Genomic DNA, 12643 nt, shown 5'->3' on the forward strand with positions numbered 1-12643 from the left:
GTTAGAGCTGCGGTGAATCATTAATCTCACACCAAGATTCATGAGAGCTGGAGAATGATGACGAGTTATAGGGAAAATTACCTGGCGACCGGAGGCTATTTTGAATAATGGTAATAATGATGGGTGGTGATGATAAGTGGGTGTGTGGGGGGACAGGGTGGTTGTGGGTATGTTTATGTGTGTGTGTGAGGTGTGTGTGTGTGTGTGTGGGTGGTTGACGGATATTTGCGTGTGTGTATGTGTGTGTGTGGGTAAGTTGAAAGGTGTTTGCGTGTGTGTGGGTGATGATGATGCGATGTGTGTATGTGAAAGGATGTTGTGTGGATGAGTGTGTGTGAAGTTATATGTATGTATGTGTGTGTGTGTGTGTGTGTGTGTGTGTGTGTGTGTGTGTGTGTGTGTGTGTGTGTGTGTGTGTGTGTGTGTGTGCGTGTGTGCTGGTTGATGACGTTGGCTTTTGTGAAGAAACAAGGCCAAACCCGGAAGCTAGACGGAGCCATGTTGTGGAAGACCATTATTACCACACACATCCATCATAACAATAAGAATAAATTGCACAAATAATGAAATATTTTTGTATTATTGTGAAAATTTAAAAAAAAATTGATTGGTATTCTATGATGTATCTAAGTATAATCTAGTTTTATTTTTCTAACCTGAAAATTATATAGGAATTTTTTTTTTTTTTTTACGGGGATCATCCCATCCAGGCAGAGCTAAATGACCCACATCAGGGCCTGGGGTGAGAAATAATAATAATAATAATAATAATAATAATAATAATAATAATAATAATAATAATAATAATAATAATAATAATAATAATAATAATAATAATAATAATAATAATAATTATTATTATTATTATTATTAACTAATACAAAAAACTATATATTATGAAAAAAATATAATAAAATAAAATGCTGATAATAATAATAGAACAATAATAATAATGAACTATATATTAAAAAAAAGGAACAAGAGTGAGAAGCAATACACAGTATGTATGTTGTGTTGTCAATAGTAAGAGAAACAATTGAGACCCTGCAATTGTGTGTAAATGAGGCAGAAAGTCAGATCATCAACCTGGGACTTGGTCACATATGGCAGCAGGGTCCACCATTAGACAACACATTAAGCTTCCAATATCTTCCCAGGCGGTAGTACCTCCCTGTTTGGTAGCTGCCTACTACCTACTACCTTATATAACGTTATACATTATTTATATAACATTGAAATATATTATAACGTTACTAACACAGGTTGAATAAGTTTATTTTTTAACGAATAAATCATTTGGCAAATAAAAAGATGTAAATTAGACATTATTTCAAGAGCTATTCCTTATTTTAAAATTTATAAAGTGGAAAACTAGTTTTCTTCAAAATATTAAAAAAACGAATAATTGCAAAAATGAAACACACACACACACACACACACACACACACACACAAACACACACACACACACACACACACACACACACACACACACACACACAAACACAGCAAATTTCAATCATAAGTCTCTTGATTCTCAAGAGTCAAAATACACATCGTCTCAAATTATAGTAATAACAGTTATTCTTTAGTAAATTGAACCTTATGTGTTTTCAAGGATATGAAGGACGAGTATTTTAAAGTACAATACATACTTTGTTCCTCCCTCCACTCACGGCAGGAGAGGTAAGAATAATGTACTTGAGAATATTGGATGTTACCTGAGTCACTCCGTCCAGGTACCTTCACTCTCTCTGTGTCTGTCTCTGCCTTTGTATCTGATCTGCCTTTGCTTTTTATGTCCATGTTATTCGTACTTTCTTGTTATGATTCTGTATGTATGTGTGTGTGTGTGTGTGTGTGTGTGCACAGCATTATGTTAGTGTTAAGGTGCAAGCATTGCTTGCTCCCCCTCGCCTTCAGCAGCCGCCGCTGGCTAGCCCACGTGGCGAACAGGGAAGCAACTTACACAAATCTTCCCCTGCTAGCACACAGACTCCTGCTGTGTCTCCTCGTGGCAAAATACGGTAACTGGGTGCCTCGTGGGCCCAGGCTAGTAGTCCAGCAGAGTAGCAGTGGGCCTCAGAGGACCAGCGCATAGGCCTACTAGCATGTGGATTAACCTTGACAAGTATGAGGCTACGGGAGTAAACCCCGAACGAAAAATCTGCTGTGGAGCCCCGCATTAGACATGCATACTTACAGAGCTCCGACAAACCCCAACGGCAGTATAGGCAGAAGAGGTGACCACCATGGAAACCCAATGATTGCACCATTGAATCAGGAAAACTGAGATCCATGATGCGTGGTTGCAGCCTGCGCTCCTGCCTCACCACATAAATCAACTTATGCGCAGCCATCATCCAACTCATCATACCTCTCATCATCATCAAAACCCCTATACCCCCAAAAGTCCTATGGCGACGGACGAGTGGCGACGGGGACAGGCAGAGATTACTGCCGTAAGTCTCGAATCACAACTCTCCACATGGGCGGAACAGATAACATGGTCGTTTATGCTCTGGGATCTAGGCAGCAGTGCAATCCGGTCCTATCTGTGTGACTGAGCAGCCTTTCGGGGCCCTATGAAATCGAAACCGAGGTGAATAAAGGAGGAGGACCTCTGCTTACCAGCCGTCTCCAATCTGTCATGGAAAATATCTGGGAAAAGGAGGAAATCCCCCAAGCTCTTAAGGACGCTTCCATCATCAATATTTATAAGAAGGGAAACCGGTCAGAATGTGACATCTACTGTGGGATTTCGCTGTGAAGCTGTGAAGATTATCGCCCGAGAATTCCTAAACACACTTCATCCTGAGGTGGAAAACTTAATCCTAGAATCTCAATATGGCTTTAGACCATCATGTAACTCTAATGACATGATCCTTGCTGCCCGCCAGATACAGGAACAGTGCAGAGACACAGCGTCATGACCTGTACACGGCCTTCATCGACCTTACAAACGCCTTCGACTCGGTCAACAGCCGTTTTGGCTGCCCACCAAAATTCATCGCCATTGTGAGGCAACTCCACGATGGCATGAACGGCAGTGTCCTGCACAACGGCACCCAGTCTGAGTTCTTCCCCATCCAAACAGGGGTTAAACAAGGGTGTGTAGTGGCACCAACTCTCTTTTCCATTTTCTTGGCTGCCTTCCTTACTCGTGCCAGTTCCAATTTAGCCGGCGGGGGTGGACATTCATTCCCAGATGAAGGGACTTTTCAACATAGATGCCTATGCACACTTCGGCCTTGAGGTGAATGTACGTAAGACTCAGATTCTCTTTCAGCCTGCCCCTGGTTCAACCACACCTCCACCATTTTTTCAGGCTAACGGTACTAATCTTTCTAATATTAACCACATTCAGTATCTCAAGCCTTTGGCTGACTCCATACTCGTGTCTTCCGCTGTAGGGAGCTGAAATTATCTACAAAGTTGCATGTGTATCGAGCAGTGGTCCTCCCCACCCTGCTTTATGGCAGCGAGACATGGGTCACATACAAGAGGCTCTTCTAGGCACTTGGAAATTTTACCAATGTAATGGACGTCCATCCTCTGATTTCGCTGGGAAGATAAGAAAAAATATCGCCGTATTCTCGCTGACATCAGCTGTAGGAACATCGAGGCTACCATTATCCACGAAAAACTACGCTGGACTGGCCATGTTACCCGCATGGACGACAGTAGACTGCCAAAGCAGCTACTTTACAGTCACCAAACGAATAGTAAACGTAACGCTGGCGGGCAACTGAAAAGGTATAAGGATAGTCTTAAGACAAACCTGAAAAGGTGCCAAATCGACCACCTCACCTGGGAGACGATTAATCCACACCGTAACGCTTGGAGGAGCACCACACGAGATGTTAATACTTTCGAGTTAGCCCAACTGCATAACGAGGCAGACAAGCGCCAACACCGGAAAGACGCTCCCGCTGCCCCTCCCACACTAGATGTAGCCCTCCACACGTGCCACAACTGTGAACGTCCCTGTTGGTCTTGTATCGGACTCTTTAGTCACCTCAGAGGTCACCAACGATGGTGACATCCTTAATAACTCATGTCATTGTATCGTAGCTGGATGATTGTTAACACGATTGCGAGTGACAGCAAAGTTGTAGTAATATAGTGTGTGTGTGTGTGTGTGTGTGTGTGTGTGTGTGTGTGTGTGTGTCATTTTCTTTCGTTTTATTTCTTGTAATCTTTGTGGGTTTTTTATTCTGCGTCTTATTTCTGCTTGATGTATTTGAGCTATTATTATTATTATTATTATTATTATTATTATTCCTACCCTTCCTTCTCTTCTTCATCATCTCCCTCTCTGCCTCTGAGCAGATGTAATCACTCAAGCGGGGTCCTGGAATAGCTCTCTGCACGGGTTCTTGAGTATGCGTGTGTGTGTGTGTGTGTGTGTGTGTGTGTGTGTGTGTTTGTTTTATCATATATTTCGCCAATTCTTAATTTTATTACAAAATCTCTTTAGTTTTCTCCTTCTCTTTTCCCCTCCTCCTCCTCCTCCTTCCACGCCCTCTGCTCTATCTCCCACCTTCATCACCACCTCCCTCCTACCCTATCATCACCGTCTATTCCCATCACTCCTTTCCCTCTATCCTCTTTCATCCCTTTCTCCTTTATCATGATAGTGTGTCTCCTGGTTATTCATATTTTATCATTCTTCTTTATTTATTTTTTAATTTGTGTTTTAATAGTGACATTTTTTTCTTTGTTTTACTTGAGAATTTTTTTACTTATCATTATCATTGATATATATTTTTTTAATTATTGTCTTTGTGTTTATTATTATTATTATTATCTTTTTAATTTTATCATCATCATCATCACCACCGTCATCACCACCAACCATCATCACCATCATCATCATCATCATCATCATCATCACCACCACCATCACCACCATCATCACCACCACCATCATCACCACCATCACCACCACCATCATCACCACCATCACCATCCTCAGCATCTAAGTATCACTGAATATAAATCTTGTTAAGCGGAGCCAAAGTCTTCATATAGGAAAAAATATTTGATGCGATTTTTTTCTCTGCTTGCAGATGACTATGTCGGGGAAGGGGTGTATTTAGTGGGGGTGAAGGAGGAGGGGGAGGAGGGGGAGAGGAGGTAGATTGAGAGAGGGGGAGCGGTAAGAGGGAGGGGGTAGTTTGAAAGGGGGAAGGAGGAAGGGGGTTAGTTAGTTATCCAGGGTGAAATGATGAGATCGGTGAGGGGGTGAGGGTGGGTGGTTAAGAGGGAGACGATGTAAATACTCAGGGGAGACATACACACATACACATCAGTATACATACACATATATATACAAGGAACAAAACATACCAATTTATTCAAGGACTAAAAGTAAACGGCATATCTATTTTTTATTTTATTTTTTACTAGGAAGAAAGTCTGGTACACAAATTTGAAGTGACATAAGTTATGAGGTCACGTCAGGGTGATCAAAGGTGGCGGTGTGGTATGTCACCTGGTGTGTGTGTGTGTGTGTGTGTGTGTGTGTGTGTGTGTGCGCGCATTTTGGGGGATTTCAACTTCAGAAATATTGACTGGGACAACATTGTAGGTGACTATGAATCTGAAGACTTCCTAGATGCAGTACAGGACAATTTTTTAAAACAACTAAATACAGAACCTACTAGAGGTGACAATATATTAGACCTAGTATTAACAAATAAAGAAAATATTATCAGAGATATCGTAGTAGGGGAAGAACTAGGTAACAGTGATCACAGAGAAACTAGGTTCACCCTAAATTGGGAAACGAAAAACAATGACAATATGGTCAGAGTCCCAAACTTTCGATCGGCGGATTATCAGGGATTAAGAAGGTACCTAGGTGAGGTCGCCTGGAAACAGTCAGGTCAGTACCCGGTAGGAACGGGTGAGGTCACAGGCGACACAACAATTGATCATGACTAAAATATATTCACTAGTATATTACGTAAAGCACAGGAACAAAATATACCATACAGAAAAATTAGGTCAAATAAGAATGAGCCAAGATGGATGACCAAAAGACTTAAACATGACATAGGAATAAAGAAAGGAATTTATAAGAAATTAAAGGGAGGGGAGGAGCAGCTCAGAAATAGGTATAATGAACTATCTAGGAATGTTAAGAAAAATGTAATGAAGGCAAAGAAGGACTACGAAATCAGGATACCAAGGGAATCCAAGGCGAATCCCAAGGGATTTTTCCAGGTATATAGGACAAAGTGGAGCCTTTAAAGTCACGGAGGGAGGAAGTGATCGATGACAGTGAGGAAATGAGCAAATCATTAAACAGCTACTTTTTATCAGTTTTCACAGAAGAAATTCACGAGGAAATGCCAGAGGTAGAACTGATATTTAGCGGAAATGAAGAAGAGAAATTATAGAATATCACTATCAGAAAAGTGGATGTTCTTAAGAAGATAAATAAATTAAAGAAGACAAACTCCCCAGGGCAGCATGAAATTTTCCCTCGAGTTTTGAAAGAGTGTAAGGAACAGATTAACGGACCCCTCGTAAATTTATTTACAAAATCATTAGACAAGGGAGTTGTGCCAGACTTGTGGAAACAGGCAAATGTAGTACCCATATTCAAAAAGGGTGACAGAGCATCACCATCAAATTACCGGCCGATTAGTTTGACGTCAGTAGTGGGGAAATTTCTTGAATCAATTAAAACAAATAACATCCGATCGCATTTAGAGAAAAACAAATTAATCTACGACTCTCAACATGGGTTTACAAAGGGAAAATCTTGTCTAACAAGTCTGCTCACGTTTTTTAGGAAAGTCTTTGAGGTAGTAAATAATGACGAAAATTACGATGTTATTTACTTAGACTTTAGCAAAGCGTTTGACAGAGTACCGCATCAGAGGCTTCTGAGAAAAGTTAAGGTTCATGGTATCGAGAAGTTTTAATTCAGACCAAAATCTTAGCAAGCTCTCGATAGAGAACACAGGTCAGCATAGTGGTGTTAAATCTGGAGTGGGGCTACTTATAGTGAGTTTGAGGATCAGTGAGCCCACTCTTTGTTCATAATCTGCATAAACGATCTAGATACTGGGATCAGCAGTGACACAAGCAAGTTTGCGGATGACACCAAAATAGGGCGAATTAATTCAGGGCAGGATGCAAATGCTGGGAAGATTTAAATAAACTGCGGATGAGTAGAAAAATGGCAAATGGAATTCAACACCAGCAAGTGCAGCATTAGCAATAATGGAAGAACAAATACTGTCAATGTATACAGCCTTATCAACATCAACCTAGAAGTCGACTTGGTGAAGAGACTTGAGGTGCTGTAAGCCCGGACCTGCAGCACAGAAAACAATTGCGTTAATATTCCGAAATAAAGGCAAGCAAAGTATTGGGTTTTTTATATCTAGGGGGTGTGTAAGTAATAAGAGTGCGGAGATGTATTGCAACTATATCTTGCGCTAGTCGAGGCCGCACCTCGATTATGCGGTTCCAGTTCTGGTGCCCTTATTATAGAATGGATATCAATTCACTAGAGTCAGTGCAGCGAAGAATGACGAAAACGGAATTCCTGGACTCAAAACCTTCCATATCAAAGGGATAGATTAAAGAAACCTAAACTTGCATTCCCTAGAAAAGATGAAAGATACAAGAAGGAAGATATGATAGAAGTATTTAAGTGCGGTGAAAGAATCAATAAAGAAGATATAGATAAAGTTCTTATAATATCCGAGCAGGATGAGTCTCGTAACAACAGTTTAAGTTGGATAAAAGTTTAGGTTTTAGGAGGAGTAAAGGAAGGAACTGAGGAACTGGTTCACAAATAGGGTGGTAGACGAGTGGAACAAGCTTAGCAACTTTGTAGTAAGTGCTGGAACGCTGGAAAGTTTTAAAAGGAGGCTAGATAGATTCATGGATGATAGAGTGGAAGTAACTCTCGACAGGAGCTGCCATGCACAGACCAACCGGCCTATTGCAGACTCCTTATTTTCTTATGTTCTTATGTGTGTGTGTGTGTGTGTGTGTACAGGAGACCTTTACAGAGTGACTATGTGTGTACAGGTATCATTAAAGTGCATCAATATAGACACATACCATAACATCTACAATACACACATAAACACTATATATGTCTCTCCTATACACACATATACACAGTACCAACGTCTCACATACACCCACACACATACACACAAAACAGTATCTGTCACCTGTGAACACCTTATGACCCCTAATTAACAAACACACTCATTAGTAATTGGAGGTAACACACAGATTTATCACCACTTCCACTTAAATTATTTTTTTATATTTGATAATTCGGTAATATATATCAGGTCTTGTATGTATGTATGTATGTATGTATGTATGTATGTATGTATGTATGTATGTATGTATGTATGTATGTATGTATGTAACTGTGTGTATATGCATGTGTGTACGCATGAGTTAGAATATGCTCATGTGCGTTTGTGTGGAGATAAAACGTCCACAGTACATAAATTAGGTCACCTCACAACACAGTCTCAGATAACAGGTAAAATGTCACCTTATTTTTTCTTAACTTTCTTTAAAATTCTCGTAAGTTTAATATATTTTCCCTTTCATACCATTACGTTTGTTTACATTTAGACCGTGACGTAATGCTCTCTAGTGTGACGTCATAGTCAAGAAAGCCATGTCATGGCGTTTGGCGTGACGTCATGACCAATGAGGTGAAGTCTTAAGCATGACGTCATGACCAACACCACATGGCGTCATAAACCACACGATGACGTCACGACCAATAGCAAGCCAGGAACCAAATAAGAGCTCCAAATTCTCCCTCCAAAATAACTATACAGACAAACACCGTATTAACTACGCTTAATAAAACATATATTTTTGGTTTATTTGTTTGTTTACACTGGACAGAAAACACTACAAAGCTGTGATCTCTACATAACACAGGTCTTTTGGTAGGGGGATATAATATACAAGTTTGTGCAGTATTTTTGTTGCCATAGTATGAGCAGTGTATAAAAACAGTAGTAGGAATATACTATTTGTGAGTCTGTCTCCTTCTGTCTCTCTCTCTATATATATATATATATTTACGTGTCTATCTGTCTGTCAACCTACTTATAGTATATATCTGTCTGTCTGTTTATCATTTCAGGACATCATCTCTCGCCAGATTAATGACGTCACGGCTGCCATCACCACGCTGGCACCACCGAGGGACATGTGGAGACTCAACGACCCGCTCAGGTGTTGCATAGCTGCGGTCTCTTCATCTCCTATAATGAATAAATTCCATAAGATTTATTATCATGTATAAAATTGTATAAAATCTATAAAATTATAATGGTATCAAAATGTATTAGTATATAGAGATTTATTGAGGAATATCATATGTTATACCTGTGTGTCCAAATTTTCCACACCTGTCCATGGGATATAAAAGTGAGAGAGACAGAGAGACAGACAGGTAGACAGACAGACAGATAGACGGACAGACAGAGAGACAGACAGGTATAGAAAGACAGGTAAAGAGACAGACAGACAGACAGACAGAAAGACAGACAGAAACTAAATTCATTACCTATAAGACTCACCTATCAACACATGGAGGGTTAGGTTAAGGGCTTGAGTACAGGTGTTAGTACAGGTATAAACACCTGAATGGGCGGTCGAAGCTCGTGGGCGTGTGAGGGTGGCTCTAGCTATGGGCAAACCAATAGGCGTGGGCGTAGTCGTGGGCGGGGAGGTGGTAAGACCGCCAACTAATCCATCATCCTCAGTTGTGTGATGGTGGTGGTGATGATGATGGTGTTTGGTTGGTATGGTAGTATGGATGTGATAGTGTCGTGGATATGGGGTGGTGGTGGTGGTAGTGGTGGTAGTGGTGGTAGTGGTAGTGGTGGTAGTAGTGGTTGAGATGGTATCAGCTTGGATGTTCCCTTCATATACTTCACTGCCTTGTTGGACCTACACGAGATAAATTTACTTAGCAAACAATATTATTAATTCTATACAAACAATGAACGAGTTATATTAAAGAGGCAAACAATACAGGAGTAATATTATTTAGCAAGCAATTTTATATTTACACTGTATAAACACTAATCTGTAAACAATTCACAAGTAATGTATCATTCCTATGCAAACTATGTACAGGAAATATTATCAAGCAAACAATGTTCAATTAGTTTATAAACAACGTAAAAAAAGAATATTATCAAGTAAACAATTTTCTATCAAAATAAAAACATCGTATGAAGAAATAATAGTGCAAGGTAAAAAATATCAATATTTGTAAACAGTACCATAGGCCTAAGGAAGAATGAACGCACAATGGGTTAAATGAACTCCCCCCCCCCTACGAAAAGAACAGAAAGAACGCACAAAAAAAGAGAAAAGAAAGTACAAAAATATTTAACAAAACACCACACAAAAGAACGCATAAAAATATACGAAAATGAATGTAAAAAAAAAATGCATAATAACGCATCATAAAAAAAAAAAACCCAGAGGGATGCGAATGTTATACCATTTCCGTAAGAGATAAAGAGAGACAGACAGACAGACAGACAGACAGGCAGATAAACAGACAGACAGACAGACAGACACAGTTTTCACCCCTTGACAACGAGGAAGCAATACAGACTTCCTTTTTATTTTATTTTTTGGTAAGATAATTATCAAGACTCTTCATTGAGATGCACTTAGTCATGTTACATTACCATAGGACGAGAGGTGATACGTGTCTGAGAGAGATTGATTAAAAATATGGAAATGTTTAGGTTGAAGATTTGGTGGGTTAATACTTTTGGTGGGTTAATACTTTTGGTGGGTTAATACTTTTGGTGGGTTAATACTTTTGGTGGGTTAATACTTTTGGTGGGTTAATACTTTTAGAAATTATATATTCGGGATTTGATATGTTCAGAGGTTGAAAATTTATCATCACAAAGTTGACGCCACCAGTAAAAGTCTCTCTCTCTCTCTCTCTCAACAGCGATAACACATTCACTCTAATTCTCCTACAGAACCAACAAAGAAGAATTACAGAGGCAGAAGTTTTGTGAGTCCCCAGGTAATTTGACTTGAGTTGCACCAGTCACTTAGAACGAGGGGCCACCACGATCCCCCACTCCAACACCACTCTCCAACACAACCCTCCAACACAACCCTCCAACACAACCCTCCAACACCACTATCCCCCTCCAACACCACCCTCCACCACAACCCATCTTGCTTACACCACCACCACCACCACCACCACCACCACCACCCCCTCTCCACTACCACCACACCACACCGAGGAAACTTTTATAAGTGAGTTTGAATACTTAATAACCAGCCTAAGTGACTTTACAGTGAAGTTAAGTGTGTAGAGTTCTGGGAATGTGTCATTATACAGTCCTCGTATATCCCCTACTTTCCCATAGGTTACCGTTGGCTCTTAGACTATATTCTTACCTATTCGTATATAGAGTGATTCAGCAAAGAGTATTTTAAATTAGAGAATAAATCCTTGGATAATTCTAAACCACATAGTCTCTATGGTAAAATGTCATATTCTGCATAATTTCCATGTTGTAATACATTTAAGTTGTTGCATTAATGAGAGTGAATTTGATGTGAAACCCCCGTAGGTTTTTGTATTAATTTATTCACAAATCTCTACAGTGTGACCCCTCTTTGTTACAACCTAAAGGGAATGCTCAAAGTTGCCCCCTTCTGCCTCTGTGAATAAATTATTACAAAAACCTACGGGGGTTTCACTTCAAATTCACTCTCATTAATACAACAACTTAAATGTATTGCAACATGGAAATTATGCAGAATATGACATTTTACCATAGAGACATTGTGGTTTAGAATTATCCAAGGATTTTATTCTCTAATTTAATGTACTCTTTGCTGAATCACTCTGTATATGAAAACATTATACGGTAAATATCCAAAGCAAATGAATCGTTTTAACTGGAAATTTTATATACATATAGAACCTTTACGTGGATATAAGTGGATAAGTTTTCGTTATATATAGCCCAGGTCAAGGTCATGCCAGGAGGTCAAAGATGAGTCATTGAGATCTTTAAAATGGCTTCTGATTGGCCGATAATTAATGTCTTTGTTACGTGTAATTGTTTATCCAACCATGAAGTCTCTCTCTCTCTCTCTCTCTCTTTTTCTCTTTCTCTCTCTCTCTCTCACTCTCTCTCTCTCTCTCTCCACCTGGGTAGTAATATACTCACCTGTCGTCCCCTGTACCAGGCGGGGAGAGCCGGATAAGGACAGCCTCTCACTTCACACACCAGCACCACACGGCTACCCTCCTTCAAGAACACCTCCCGCCCGGGGTGTACTGATGCCACGGCCTCTGTAAGGGGAAGACGAAGGATTGGCTGAGTGTCTGTCTGCACCATTCTTGTTAATTGCCTTATTGTCACTCTTTTTTTTATATCTTTATTTACGATTTTGTTGAGAATAGTGATGCTCTCTCTCTCTCTCTCTCTCTCTCTCTCTCTCTCTCTCTGCCACCAGCACAGAGGAGGGTAGACTGCAGATAGTAGTGGGCTAATGGACAATTGACACAAATAAGTGCCTGCACTGCGGGCCTGGGCGATGAAGACGAAGCATCCAGTTTAATACCTCCA

At 40.1% G+C, this 12643-nt stretch overlaps 1 protein-coding gene across 1 annotated transcript; it reads right to left on the minus strand.

Moving 5' to 3' along the window:
• Positions 1-8335: 8335 nt before the first annotated feature.
• On the minus strand, positions 8336-12450 carry LOC121862457. Its single transcript, XM_042360758.1, has 3 exons — positions 12242-12450; positions 9593-9965; positions 8336-9274 (listed from the first exon to the last, which is right to left on the minus strand). The coding sequence occupies exons 1-3, from the start codon at positions 12410-12412 to the stop codon at positions 9150-9152; spliced, it is 669 nt and encodes a 222-aa protein (XP_042216692.1). The 5' UTR covers positions 12413-12450; the 3' UTR covers positions 8336-9149.
• Between the last annotated feature and the right edge of the window lie 193 nt (positions 12451-12643).

Source organism: Homarus americanus, unplaced genomic scaffold (genome assembly GCF_018991925.1).
Source record: "Homarus americanus isolate GMGI-L3 unplaced genomic scaffold, GMGI_Hamer_2.0 scaffold31037, whole genome shotgun sequence".
NCBI classification, from domain to species: Eukaryota; Metazoa; Arthropoda; class Malacostraca; order Decapoda; family Nephropidae; genus Homarus; species Homarus americanus.

What these genes read in the sequence shown, in the direction of transcription:
- LOC121862457 (XM_042360758.1), bottom strand. Translation starts at nt 12,412, where the DNA reads ATGGTGCAGACAGACACTCAGCCAATCCTTCGTCTTCCCCTTACAGAG. An exon ending in CCTGGTACAGGGGACGACAG is followed by an intron (nt 9,966 to 12,241) that starts GTGAGTATATTA and finishes TATCTCGTGTAG; the next exon opens with GTCCAACAAGGCAGTGAAGT. An exon ending in AACCCTCCATGTGTTGATAG is followed by an intron (nt 9,275 to 9,592) that starts GTGAGTCTTATA and finishes TATTCATTATAG; the next exon opens with GAGATGAAGAGACCGCAGCT.